The sequence below is a fragment of the Mixophyes fleayi genome, chromosome 5, assembly GCF_038048845.1.
Source record: "Mixophyes fleayi isolate aMixFle1 chromosome 5, aMixFle1.hap1, whole genome shotgun sequence".
NCBI lineage: Eukaryota > Metazoa > Chordata > Amphibia > Anura > Limnodynastidae > Mixophyes > Mixophyes fleayi.
Window position 1 is genome coordinate 32,723,303 of NC_134406.1, and position 14,885 is coordinate 32,738,187.

At 39.2% G+C, this 14,885-nt stretch overlaps 1 protein-coding gene across 1 annotated transcript in view; it reads left to right on the forward strand.

The window, feature by feature from the left end:
- GPR158 (G protein-coupled receptor 158) overlaps positions 1–14,885 on the forward strand; it is a 214,279-nt gene that overhangs the window by 178,434 nt on the left and 20,960 nt on the right. The window contains exons 6-7 of the mRNA XM_075211974.1: positions 3,735–3,844; positions 13,830–14,068. Of these exons, the coding sequence (XP_075068075.1) occupies positions 3,735–3,844; positions 13,830–14,068 (349 nt within the window). The remainder of the gene's footprint in view (positions 1–3,734; positions 3,845–13,829; positions 14,069–14,885) is intronic.

A 14,885-nucleotide genomic window follows, 5' to 3' on the forward strand; every position in this document is an offset into this window, starting at 1 on the left:
TGGTAGGATCAAAGTCTTTATAGGGAGAATACAGTATTTTAAAAGTGTGTTAAAAAATGGTAATACTTATTTATATTAAACATATTTTACCTCATTTAGAGTCGGACGCAAAGTCCGTTTTAGGTGCATCCAACAAAAAAAACACTACCACGCATGTACAGAAAGCACCAAATCCGCCTGCATCTTGGACGCAATTAACACTTGCGACAGCTTGCGACTCACTATGAGAGAATGGGAGGAACACAGAATTGTGAAGGCGTGACCATGTAAATACATCCTAGTCGCAGTGAGGCGCAGACGCAACACACGTCAAAACAGGGCTAAAGCTGTGCGGCAGGAATTAGGTGGCGCAAGCGGTTAGCTAGCTGCAGGAACTGGTCGCAGCTCGGTAGGATATTAAGAGTGGGACGCAACTGGGGTTGCTTGTCACTCGTAATACCCTACCAAGCTGCGGCACACTCCCACTCTTACACTTCTTAAATGGACTTTGCGTCCGACTCTAAATGAGGTCCATTATGTACAAACTTTAATTGCTTGCATGGTTGCACCAGAGAATTTTAGCTTAAAATAGGAAAATGCCACTGTTTTAAATTGAACATTGTATTATGTATTAATTTAGCTATTTTAACACAATGAGTTATTTTATCACAATATTTTTATATAGCCCATACAATTGTAAATTGCACTGTACAGTGAAATGATCAGTCATTCCCTGCATGATCCTATTGATATACTAAGCAGGGCTGGCACTGGCACTTCCAACAACCCCCTGCTGGTGATTTGCGCATGCGCAGTGAACAGGAGAGAGCTGGCAAATTTTAGCCTGGGAGGCAAGACTTGACTCTGCCGCCTATTAAGAACATTTTAAAGAAAAAAGTGCCAGTTGCCCAGTGACCCAGCGAAAGGTAACCCATTAAGGGACCAGCCAGGGGCCCCCCTGCCCCCCAGCCCTGCCTGCTCCTGGCAGTGAAGCCCCTTTTTGCAGTGAATCCCCTTTGAGATGGAACAGTCCAAGACTTTGCTAAACCCCTAACAATTTTAACCTAGTCTGAAGATATTCCATTTATAATTATCCTTTGTCTTCTAACCTTCAAACACTTCTCTACCCATATAAATGCTCTTTCATTAATATCACATCAATTGCACTAGAAAGATCCAGTTTGAAACTTAGTTCTTCATAAATACAAATGATATTTGTTAAGCCTTACAAGTCCTTCATTAAGACATGTGTTGGATCAAATGTTTTGTACAATATATTTCAGGATCACATCCTTTAGAATATTGTCAAATAAGGCTCACAGGTCTCTAATTTCCTTTTACCAATTTTGTTCCTTTTAAAAAATTGTTGGAAAGCAGAGATGATGCCAATGTTGTGGTACTGACCAGGGTTGTTCAGGAATCCATAAGTATAAAGAATAATGGTTTATGAATTATTGAAATTAGTTCCTTCAGTACACATGGGTGCAGGAGCTTTATTTGTCTTAATTTCGTTTTGGCGTAACTGCATCACATAACATTTAATGGTGTGCCTAGGCTATTGCTACACAATCAATTCTTGTCATATTTTCTTCTTTTGCGAATTCACATTAAAAAAAACCATTTCAGATTTCTCTTTATCTTCTGCAATTATATTTTCTAATCTGCCATTTGGTGGTCCAATATAATCCATTTTATTTTATTTTTGCTGTTTATGTTATTCACAACATTTTGGATTAAACTTTCTGTAGCAATTCATTGTACAACTTCTAATCTGTTTTCCTTTTTGAAAATTTTCTACAGTCCTTATATTATCATAATGAATTTAGTCCCTTCTAGTTTGAACAATTGAAATGCTCTCCTCCCCCATCACCTGTAATGTGTGTTATTTCACCACATGTTATCCCTATATACCATGTACTTACAGTATTTATTTAAAATATTTTTAAACATTTACCATTTCAGCTCTGTGCTTTTATTTTAGAGCATATTTTCCTAGTCTACAAGTTTCAGTACTTCTCTTATCCAACTAAACTGCTCCTCCACTAAATTTCTTTACCAAGCCCTGTATTCTATACTACTTTGCACACTGCTTCTATCCTTAACCCTCCATTCTTAGTGTAAAATCTTCTCTGGTCTTCTAAGTGGTGCTGGCAACAGATTACCCTATCGGTCCTCTTAATAACTGAATGCCTTACTACCTGTGTATCACTGGCCTACATTACTCCCCTGTTCCTATCTTTACAGGAGAAGTTGTTCCCTTGGAGGTTACTGGAAGTGTACTGCTGCAGAAATATAACTTAGGAACTGCCCATTTAAAATATGTAAATAAGTTTATCAAACTAGTGATATTCCTCTGACACTCTCACCTCTACCCTTACTACCTACCTCTTTACCCTCTATTCCTTGCTCAAGCTTACAAACTAGATGCAATTGGATACAATGAGAAAAAATAACATGTCCAAGGTAATAAGTAGAAGACAATATTAAGTGAAGCCATTAGCTGAGAGCACTTAAAAGCATGGATTTATGAGTTCAGGCACTTACCCATTTGGGGTTAAAGTTTTTCTGATCTCCAGCCAATAGAATCCATGGGGAGTGGCATAGTCTCTTCAGATTACTCCCCTTGGAATGCTGGGTCTTCACGCACTTTCTTGGATGCCGACCCTCCCACCCAGCTAGATATGGTTTTGTTGTTTAACAATTTTTATTTCAGAGGAGGCGCAGTTGGTAGGAGAGAGGTGCAGTCAGCGACTAGTCACAACAGTGCTTACGCTATTTGGCCGCACGTCACTGCCCCTTTCGAAGTAACATCAATCTTGATCCTTCTGCATGGATTATCCCTTGGCGTGCTTTGCGTGGCTGTCAATGTCGAATCCAGGAGGGGGTAGTCATGCTGACGCCTGTTTTAGCACCGGCCAATGTTAATGGATTATTTCTTGGTTTTGTTTTAATGCCATTTTGGCATTGCACTAGGTGGTTAAATGATTGGTTGTTAGCTGACAGCGTTTTGCTCTCGCCACCACCATTCGTAATTTTCAAATAATTTGTTATTAATAAAGCTGCAACCTTTTTGCCAAAAGTTAATGTGTGTCCGTGTGTATATTTGGTTTTTATAAATTTACATGTATAACATACGAAGGTTGGTAAGGTGCGTGAAAGAAAGACATTAACCATATGCATTTTATGAGATTTGAACTGGGTCTTCAGCAAGTATCCCTGTGTCATTGCTATAGTCTGTAGCTTTAATCAATGACCTACTTCAACCCAAGTCCTACTCAATACTAGAAAGAGCATCTCTGTAAAATGACCTGTTCCTTCTACTGCAAAACTCGATTTGCACAAAATTTTGCTGACATGCGGTTTGGATGACTAACAAGCCCTCAAGTCTTGTATTAAGTTCTCATTTTTTAACAGAAATCGGTTACAAAGCTATATTGTTCTTTCATAGCCAGAAGGTGCCAGTGCTTCTTGCAGCAACCTGATAGGATACTAGCTCATCATTAAGTTTATGATGATAGATGACTGTGGTCTTAGAGAAGTATTCTGCACATCATTAGTTTTGAAATCATCCTTGAGCCAGGCATCAAGTTGAAAAGTCATTTTAAAGCTGTTTGTTTTGTGTCTATTTTACGTGTGATAAAATGCTATGCGATCCCCCCAATGATAATTCAGATGGCTATGAATGTGAATTTCCAGTGAAATAATAAGCTAAGCAAATGCAGTATTTTGGTTAATAATATGACTCTCTTCAACAGGTTGTTATCTTATACTTTGAACCAAGCACATTTCGATGCATTCTGCTCAGATGGGTTCGTCTCTTGGGCTATGCAACTGTATACGGAACAGTGACACTGAAACTCTACAGGTATCGTCCTTAGCTATCGTCCTTTAACTAACAATATTAGAACAATAGCAATATTAGAAAATTAAATTATTTTTATTTCTGTATTGTTTGATGAAAAATATATTTATTAGGAATATTTATAATTTCATTAAAGGGGCTGATTTATCACTCAGAAGACTAGTGATGATTGTCATCTATTCTCCACTGCAGATTTTCTTTGTTTCCCATATCAGCTGTCTACATGATACAGTTTACCTTGCTTGCATTTCAGTAGACTTTTCTAGCTGAAAACTTGACCATCCACTGAACTATGGAAGGCTAAGAAAACCTGCAGACGAGAGTATTTAAGTGTCTTGCAGAAATAGAGCAGGATCTTTAAGGGGAGTGGAGTTTATTGCTCAGAAGGAACTCTTAGAGGAGCTACTACACCTCACTAAAAGGTATTGTTGATATATAGACACAGAAAGCTAGAAACAACAACATGTGTTCTTTATATAGAGCCATAAGCAGTTGCCATCACATAAATTCAAATAAGCTTTTGAAATACTGGGCCAATCCTGGTGGGTGATGTGAGCAAGGTGACCAATCTGGGTTAGCTCATATACTGCACTGAGCCAACCAATGAAAACTAGATTGGACTGAGCCAAGGGTCAAGGTACTTCTGTTCATGTGGAGTTGAGTACAAACATTCCTCTTGCAAACAGAAACATTTGAGATTTAAATACAAGTTAGAGAATTATGTGATTTCTAAATAACTACATGATTCATCATTTTGATAATTTCCATTGCTCGTCTTTCCTTAAACATGAAGACCTCCCACTGTGCTATCAATCATAAGAATGCAGTGGTCAAGGTAATACCCTTCCCCTACCTGGATTCAAATAAATAGATGCTCGATTAACATGTCATATCCTGTGTCACAGGATTGACCAAAAATGCTGTGGGCATCCTGTAATAGAAATGTAATTTCCTTAATACATGTTCTGAATGTACAATAATATACACAATGGGAAGTGCACCAATAACAGAAATACATTTATACAATGTTATCTCTCCTCATTTTTTGTGCGGGGGAAGGTGGATCCAGCTACAGTTAGTTTCAAAAAATGAAGGGAGTCTCTAAAAGATCTCCTCTGATGTAAGCTGCAATTACATCAAAGTAATACAATCCAATTTTTTTTTTTTGAAAGCCTGTGAATCAGTGCTCTCGTGCCCAACTGTCCGAAAAAATAAGCGAATACTTAAAAAACATGCACAAGGGATGCAGAACTGGCCCTCCTCAAGAAAGGAAGGGCCCTAGTCCCGACCCTGGATCCATAAAGACACTTAGGGGGCAAGGGTCTTCAGACCCCCTTCGCCGCAAGGCTAGGGGGCTCTCTTTAGCCCCTGGGATCCGCCGAAGCTTCACCCAGAGTTCGCCAACTTGTCCACCCCCTGAAGGGAGGACCCACAATGTTTTTCAGGGGGGCTGGAACCTCAGGGCCACACAGCCCCCCCTAGATCTTCAGGGGGAAGAGCCCATAACGACCTATCCGCACCCTAAAATCCATGAATAAAAAAAAGTGGAGTGACAAACGGTGAGAAAAAATAAATAGTGCCGTGCAAAGCGGCCCCAGTCTTTCGGCCGAGATGTTAAAAATTATTCCTGCCTGGCCAAAAGACCGGGGCAAGGAAGAGAGTGTGACTTGAAAATGAGGTTCGTGCTACATGCCATGTATCAAGTGAGGGTCCCACGCCCCAAGTAAATTATGGCACCCCTGGGTCACAACTTCAGGGTGGCGGTATCTCAGGCTTTCAAAGCCACCGGCCTTCTGGCCAGACCAAGCTTTCCCATGACCCTTTCAGGTGCAGGAAACCCTACTCAGACAGGTACTCACTTGATCTTAGCCAAAAGGGCGAGAAGCGAGTAATACTAGATCCAATAGGTTTATTGGTTGGACAGATCCAATCTGGACCTCTGCTACACTGCTATTGGTGCCCCCAGCATACAGGAAAATCCTTATGTCATTGTGGAGAACCCAGGCTTAACTAATAAAAATTAATACTTTTAAACACCCTCATGTTTATAGAAATCTGATGTTCCTTAAAATTCAGCCAGCTTTGGGCTTTAATGAGCTTTGCAGAGTGTATGGGTTGGGAAGTTAATTTCATTATGTCTTCAGTTAACCCTATTGTTTGAAACAGGACCTGATAAACATAGCCCCATATCAGTTCAGACATAGTGGAACCATGCAGTCTGCCCATAGGAAAGATCACTAGGTTATGGGTATAAAGATGGGACGCAAAAACAATGATGGTGTGTGCTACTTTGGGAGAAGGATGAGCAGGGATCCAAGTTCCTTCAGTCTCAGATTTTCATCATGGGTTTAGCCGGCGGTGTGAAATGGTATCAGTGAAACATGGAGCTACTCCCTGCTGCTAGAGAGAAATAAAGTCTTGGCACCTACCTACTGTGTTCCATTGGGGATCTGCCAACACTGGTTATTAAAATCCGGTATACCTCGCTAATTCTGCAAACTTGTGGCATTGACATTATAGTGGCTTTTGCCAGTGCTTCCAGTACAACGTTTACGGTACACACTTGGCTATATATTGGAGCTGATGTTAATCTGTTGTGCTAATTTTCAATAAAAGCCACCATTATTTCATCTCTTCAGTGTTGTGCCCGAGTGATTAGGTAAACCACTAGGAGGTATCAACCTTGGTATTTTCACCATAATCAGGCCTCCAAGTTACCCAACATCACCCGCCACTGAATGGGAAAGTGGAAAGCTGTGTGCAGGAGATTGAAGTGTCAGGAACCAAATCACTATATTCATTCAGCGCACACTTGGGCTATTAGATTCAATGATGGAACAAAGCTGTCTTTACTGGCCACAGTATATATATATATATATATATATATATATATATATATATATATATATATAATATATTTAAGTCTAGCGGCGTGTGTTAGTGTGTGTGTGGTGTGTGTGTGTGTGTGTAAAAAACTATTTTCTCAGAAAGGGCTCATCCAATTGACCTGAAATTTGGTATACTGACATTATTTGACAAAAAAATTATAATAGTGAAGTCAGTTAACTTCCATCATCCCCCCTTCCCCCTGTGGGAGGGGTAGTAAAGGCTAAATTTACCTGTTGAGGGCTCAAACTCTTGACCGTGTGGGTATTTATTTACCAGAGCCTGTGTTTGGTCATGGACAATTGTATGTCGCATTTTCACGAGTACGGAGAAGCAGTGATGTGAAAGTGCAGGTTATGAATACTGCCCTTCAAAGAAGACTGATTGAGCACAGCGATAAGGGGTTTAGCAGAAACGTTGTGTATCGAGAGGTTTTAGAACAGTAAGACGATGGAGATTAAGGATGTGGCGATGAAGATGAAGGATGAGGTGATGGAGAAGAATGATGAGGTGGTGACATGTGGACAAAACAACGTTAAAAAAGGGCGCTTACATCGGGAAGTAACGCTCTTCCCCTGAGGAGGCCTGGCCTAGCCCCAAATGCATGACAAGAACCTTTTTAACACCTTAAGTAGCTTGATTTGACTAGAATGCATGAGTATTCTGCACGGGTTAACTTGCATATATATATATATATATATATATATATATATATATATATATATTGCGTTAGAGCCTCCATTGTCACGGGAATGTACTGTGGCAGATTACAACATTTTATGTATGTTGTTTGTCTTGTCACTTGTTCTTATAACCCCTACCTGTGATGGTAATTGTGTATGTCCTGATGTGCTGTTTAAGCGTTGATCTAATAAACTCTATGCTAGTCGCTGGCAGTGAAATGGAGATATTTTTCAATCAGTAGAAAATTCATGTAATATGTTTACCTTATCAATCATCATATATAATGGTAACAAATCTAATATTTATGTGTTTAACTAAGCATAGAAAGAGTAAACATGGCCATACAGTCTACTGGGGCGTTTTATACCTAATTGGCCGCAAATGACAGCATGTGAGGACATTAAAGAACTGCAGATTGTGATCAATGTTCAGATGTCGCTCCGCACTGGTGGAAAATGTGATCAGATAGTGGCTGCTATCTCGCCATGTGTGGGCTCATTGTCTATACTAATTATACCCCATGGATCCATCCCATTTATCTATTTATCAATAAAGCACAAATAACCCCACATTTTAAGGAAATGATAAAGAAAAAAAGATTTATACATCTTAAATTAAGAATTTTTAGTAGAACATGGATGTGATTTAGAGTTGAAAGTGAAAGATGTCTGTTTGTGCAGAGCCTGATTAAGGGTTCAGGACCCCCTTGGCTAATATGCTCATAACGTCCTCATCACCTTCCACAACTTACTAATATGTGGTACGTAAACAGAACTCATCCTTAATTTGAAATCTGTCTTCCTTCACCCCCCTTCACTATTTATGTTCCCGTGTTTTCAAAACACAGATCCATTTGTCTTTTTAAAAGGGTCCCAGCAGTCTATGTCACTCATCTTGTTTTCATTAACAACAGAACTGTACAGCAAAACTGAGGCATTATTGAGCGCTACTGAGGGTGAAGATGTGCGGGGGCTGTCGCACCTACGTCTGTCACTATCCTTGTCTCTCCTACTCACTTATCCTCTAGAGCCTGCCTAAGGATGACCACATTTTTCTTTCATGTTTCCCTTTTACTTTGGAGAACTATTATCTTTATATTTTAGAATAAATTTCAAGTTTATACCTCTCCCTTTCACAATTTTGCACCCCAAAATATGTTGCGCCCACCCCAAAGCTTCACACTCTAGGCTGCAGTCTATCCATCCTATTGGATAAACAGGTCCTGTGTTTGTGTATGGGCCGATATACACACTTATGTATCCTTGTCTGTGTTTTGTGTTGCATGCCTTTAGTTATACATATAACCTTAAGTTATTATTATTAAAAATATGTGTAACCCACATCTTAAAAGTGCTCAGCTTATGTCCACAAACCCTTATTGTACTACACTTACATGTCAATGTCCTGTGATCCCACCTCTACAAGGGCAATAAGCTAGAACTGCTCTACTGTACAAATACTGTAACATTATTCACCGCCCACATGAATTTAATAGATGTTAAACTTAGTTCATTATTGGCCAAATCGTTTGTAATATTTGCTATCCATAAGAATTCTAAAAATAAGTATTTTGTGCAATAATTAATCAACCAGTAAAGTAGCCTACATGTGAAATTAGGAAAGGAATTTTGAGTAGTTTTGTGGCATTACCCCAATGCTCTAAATACACAAAAATTATAAAGTGTCACAAGATGGCCCAAAGCAACTGTTTTTGTGGTCTTTAGTTAACTTTTCTTGCAATTCTAGTTTTGCACGGCTACAGAATAATCCCTTGATGCAAAATATAATAGGATCTAATAACAACTATTAAAATAGAATTCTAAGAATAAACTGATTACATACGATTGTTTGCTTTACAAATCTGCAAAACAGAGGCTATAAAGTCTTAAATTTCATCATAACACACTAAGACATAATGCTAAAAATATCTATATTTAGTCTTTGTGAGATGAAATGAAATAAATCAATATCCTTTTGCAAGTCACTTCTGGGAAATCAGCAAGATGTGTCATATTGGTGTAATAACGCCTCAGTAGCTGAAAGAAAAATAGCAATCTCATTAGCTTTGGTGCAAAGCGATAGGTAAAAATCTTACTCGGATTTAAATACATATTCTAAAAATGAACAAATCATTTAAAAAATATACATTTGTTTTCTAGTATTTGGATTTTGTAGTTCTCTAAAGGATTATTAGCTATTAGTATAACATAAGTGTCAAGCTTCTATATATAAAATAACTTGTCAATCTGTCACATGTACAAGTATTGCATTTAGATGCAAAATTTACACTAAACCACAGGAACCAATAAGGCACTAGACAAATACAATCTAATAGGTGGATTTGGTTCATGGCAAATTTTGCACCTAAATACAATGTTAATACACAAGCTCTAGAATTTAATTCTGCTTGCTTTCAAAACTTTATTTTAAAATATATAGTACAATAATTGCATTTCCCATTACATAACTAGAGGTTAACAAAAATGTGATGAAGAGTACACCTCCTATGGTCACTGCAGAAAGACGTGCACTGTGAGCCCTTACTACATTGTATTTCTTCACAGTGATTATATGAGGAGCGCAATAAGGACCCTGATATCTTATTGTTAGCCATTGGCACTTTTCACACCAGGGGCGGGCTGGCCCGGGCCGCCAGGTCTGACGGCTTTCCCCCCCCCCTGGAGATATGATATTTTCTAACTATTACCGGCGGTCGCATCACAATATACGTGATACGGCCGCGTCAGCGCACAGGCAGCCGCATCACGTTACACCCGATGCGCCCGCGTCATCAATGATGCGGCCGCTTGTGCGCCCCCCGGGCTGAACATTGCCAGCCCGCGCCTGCTTCACACTCATTGTAATAGGCAGCACAGATTGTATTCTCCTCTAGTGACTGTATGGGGAACAAACTGATGACCTCCGCACACAGTCTCCTACTGTCAGCCACTAGCACTCTTCATACTCACTGTAGTAGGCAGCACAGATTGTATTCTCCTCTAGTGACTGTATGGGGAACACACTGATGACCTCCACACACAGTCTCCTGCTGTCTACCACTGGCACTCTTCACACTCACTGTAGTAGGCAGCACAGATTGTATTCTCCTCTAGTGATTATATGGGGAACACACTGATGACCTCCACACACAGTCTCCTGCTGTCTACCACTGGCACTCTTCACACTCATTGTAATAGGCAGCACATATTGTATTCTCCTCTAGTGATTATATGGGGAACACACTGATGACCTCCACACACAGTCTCCTGCTGTCTACCACTGGCACTCTTCACAGCATATTTTGATCAAAACATTTAAGCCTGCATCCCAGAGTCAAGGGCACCTCATTATATGCAGGTTCTACACTGACCTATATGCTTTAAACACCATTAAAATGCAGTTAAAATCAGATGCACTCACCTCCCAGGTATAGGGGTTTACATTTAGCATGGGCTGACTTGTGTGCCACACCCAAATGTGCCTTAAATAGGCTTGATGGACAGCTGCTATGACAATAAGGCAATATTTTGAAACAAAACCAGAGAAAAAAAATCATATAGGCATTTGAAAGAATGCAGGGCCAAATTGAACATTGGCTATCCAGCTGACTGAATGGCTGCTGTATCTTGTCTAGTGCCGAGTATACTCTTTTATCTCCAGGCTTTTATACCTGGAGTAGTAACAATTTTTGGTAGCAGCAGGACTGAATAGGTCCAAAAACACAGAAAACCAGGGTGTAAATGTATGAAGCTCCGGGTTCTTCAACACCCGCGAGTTCGGCGTCTTCTGCACTTAAATTTAAAGCGGCGCTACCTTGTAAAGGGAAACTTCCCTTTACCCCCAGGTATATAAACATTCACAGACACAGTTTAATTAAAAAATGTATATATACTGGCCATAAACAGTGGAAATACAAGTATGCAAGTCATTTTTATATCCTTTCTCCCAGTGTCTTCTTTCAATTTAGGTCCAGAAGAACATATTTCTCAGGAATTTTGTCTGTGTTTATAGGAGCATCTCCCAGAAATGCGGGAGTCTCCCGGAATGTCTGGGAGTAGGCAACTTTGTTTAAAGAAATGCAGCTAGTAAATCTCTAGAGACTGAAGTGTCTTTTACATTTCTGTCTCCATTACTCAAGTCATGTTGTCTTAGCTGTCAGTCTTTGATTAAATCTTGGTCTCCATGAAAATGGCCACCTTCATAGGCATCAATACATGGACACAGGATTTCTGAACTGTGTCATCATGCCCCAGGTGGTGAAGTCAACCACTTCTTGTACTGGCTCAGCATCAGGGAGAATGCCAGACTCTTCAGGGAGTGAGGGAGATCTCCCCTATTTCAGGAAGTCTCCCTGACATTCAGGGAGAGTTGGCAAGTATGGACAAACCATGTTGAGCTGCAGGGTGAGGGGTGTGTGCAAATTTATATTTGTGGGTAGATGTACATTTCTGAAGGGGGGAGACATCTTAGCTCATCTCTACATCACAGTGTTAAAATATAACTGCCCAGTATTTGTGTGCTTTAAAAGAGCAGGCAGTATTTGCCCTATATGGGAAAATATCACATTTGCACCCCTGTAGCTCAGTATGGCTTATCTATTAGCACGTTTGCTCCCTTTAGCTGTTTATTCTTATCATCAGATGAGGCCCAATATGTGTACGATATAGCAAATGTAATGCTTTGCCTGTGCCATTAATTCATAAGGTGTTTAATGAGCAATCACCCTATGATTATTCTACACTCCTGAGTGTGTTTCTTGAGAGTAATACTAGGAGAAAAATAGCAGGATATCTGATTACAGTGAATTATTTAAAGGAAATGTCCATTCAATTTTAATTCATATCCCCAAATCGATTAACGGATGATTTGTAAACACTTATTTATTTTTCTGCCGTCTTACTGTTAAGAAAACAAATTCATCAGTTTTCTTTGTAGCGCAATGGGTTAACTATTTTGCAGTGCAGTAACATTGTTACAAAGTTAAAAAGCAAAATAAAAACAAATCAGGGTCTCTGTCTGCCAGATTCTATACTAATGACTGGAAATGTGCATGAAAGTTCCCAGACTGCTATCTTTTTAAACTGACTTGATATATGTGGACTAAGATGTCCAGCTTTAAAGTAAATAGGTTAGAAACACCTTTAATATTCTTTTTCAACTAGAAAGTTGCATCAAGGTTAATAGCAATACTTGCTGCCTAAGACAGCTATGTTGCACACGTAGACACTTAGGGCCTGAGTCACTAACGAGAACAAGGCAAAAAAATGAGTAAATTTGATCCTGGACAAATGTTACAATGCAAAGGGTGCAAATTACTTTATTATTTTGCACATAACTTAAATACTGGCTGTTTTTTCAAGCAGCACACATATACTTGATAGCTTTATGTTTACACTGAAATTTAAAGTTGATCAATGACATGTCCTACCTCAACTATAAATCTGGCCCCACATTTTAAATTTACCTCTCCTCCAATGCAACATGGTTTTGCCTAGGTGCAAAGTTACTCTTTTTTTATGCTTTACTTTCCTTAATGACTCAGGCCCATAGACAGGAAGAAGCACAACCAGTTTGCCTTTCTTCCCGAACATCATCTTCAAGTCCTGCTGTTGTCATCCTGCAGATGGATGGGTGCTGTACTTTAAGTCACTAAGAAAATAATAATTCCTAGTTTGGTTTTAAGAGGAATAAATCACTGTATGTTTTGCTCATTCAGTGCAGCACCTACAATACAAGGTTCTATCCTCATAGTTAGGTGGGAATGGATCAAGAAAAATATCTGAACATCCCTAAATTCAAGTAGCAGAACCATGGAGCCACGTGTCCAGAGTGCCTAGGGAGGGGGAGATTCCCACGCTGGTTCCACAGCTCCTGTGATCTCAAATACCTATAGTTCTGTGCAGGGGTATCAACTGGAAGCTGGTTCTGTAAAACCATCAGATCACAAGACAATTACCTACGACATTGGAATTCCAGAGGTGAACACATTTTTTAACGAAGTTATAGCTGGAGTGGGATTTGTCATGTTGAAAGATGGGGTAATCTGCATTCTTAATATGTGTGGACACATGGCCCAAGGAGAACATTAAAGTGGACAACCTCCAATCAATATAACATACCCCTCTTTGTAATAAAATTTCGAGACTCTTTCAATCCCTGGAATCCTCCATTTCCTGAGACCAGATCATGCCGGAGCCGTCTCATTTTGTAAGACGCAGATCTATTGAGCCATGGCTTTAGGAGGTGATACTTGGGGAACCCCTCATTTCCTATATAGATGCACTTGTTGTATTGAAGAGGGATTGTCTAATATGTATTTAATAGTTGTCTAGCAAAACACAACTCTAATGTTTAATAGTAATATCTACAATATAACATAATATACAGAAACTGTTATATATTATTTATATTTTTCCAGAGTTCTGAAGGTCTTTCTCTCTCGTACTGCTCAGCGCATCCCTTACATGACCAGCTGTAGAGTCATGCGGATGCTGTCTGTCATTCTGTTATTAGTGCTCTGGTTTCTGGTCGCCTGGACATCTGCGGTTTTCCAGAACATGGACCGAAACATCTCCCTTATCGTCCAAGGGGAAACCTCCGACCACCTTCACTTTAATATGTGTCTGATAGATCGATGGGACTACATGATGGCTGTGGGTAAGTTGAGTTAGTTTTTAATAATTATCATCTTTCCACTTTGACATGCATATAACTCATGGTAGCTTACCAGAATAATTCAATGTATGATTTCTAATGAATGGAAATGAATTATTTTGTATGTACTTGACAAATGTACTATTAATTTGTATGTGACCCAAATTTAACTTGTGGTGAGAAATAAACATGTAAAAATGTTTGTACAATATAACAGATGAGGCTAATTCAGGGCTCCCCCACTTCTGTGGGGCTTCATCATACCCTGCAAGATTGTACTGTGACATTGTGCACAGAAATAATGTTACCTAGCATTAGTCTTAATTGTAATATCTAAATCACATCAAGATATTATATTTGTTTTGAGCAAATATTACTCTGCACACATGTATTTCCAAGTCTGTGTTTTGAGTTACAAGTAACTTAAGATACATGCCAGCTTATAGATGCATTCGGAGCAAAGCTGGAAGAGCAATCATCATCATCATCATCACCATTTATCATCATCAACTTCAAAACTTGCACCCCGTGCAAAACAGATGTGACTGCCTTATGTCAAAGTCTATGTAACTCAGAATAAGATGCATCTCAAAGGGTCATTCTTAACTGCATCTTCACTAACATACTGTATAGCATTTGCTAGTTAACACCTGAGCCCGCTAATCTGCATGCATCTTTTGTCTGCTGCACATACTTACAAATCTGAATTAGGAACATTGAGTTTGAAAATATGGTGCAGTGAAATAAAATGTTATATTTGTCCATTATAAAAATACACAATGTTAAATTATTGTTATTAGTATTATTATTATTATTATTA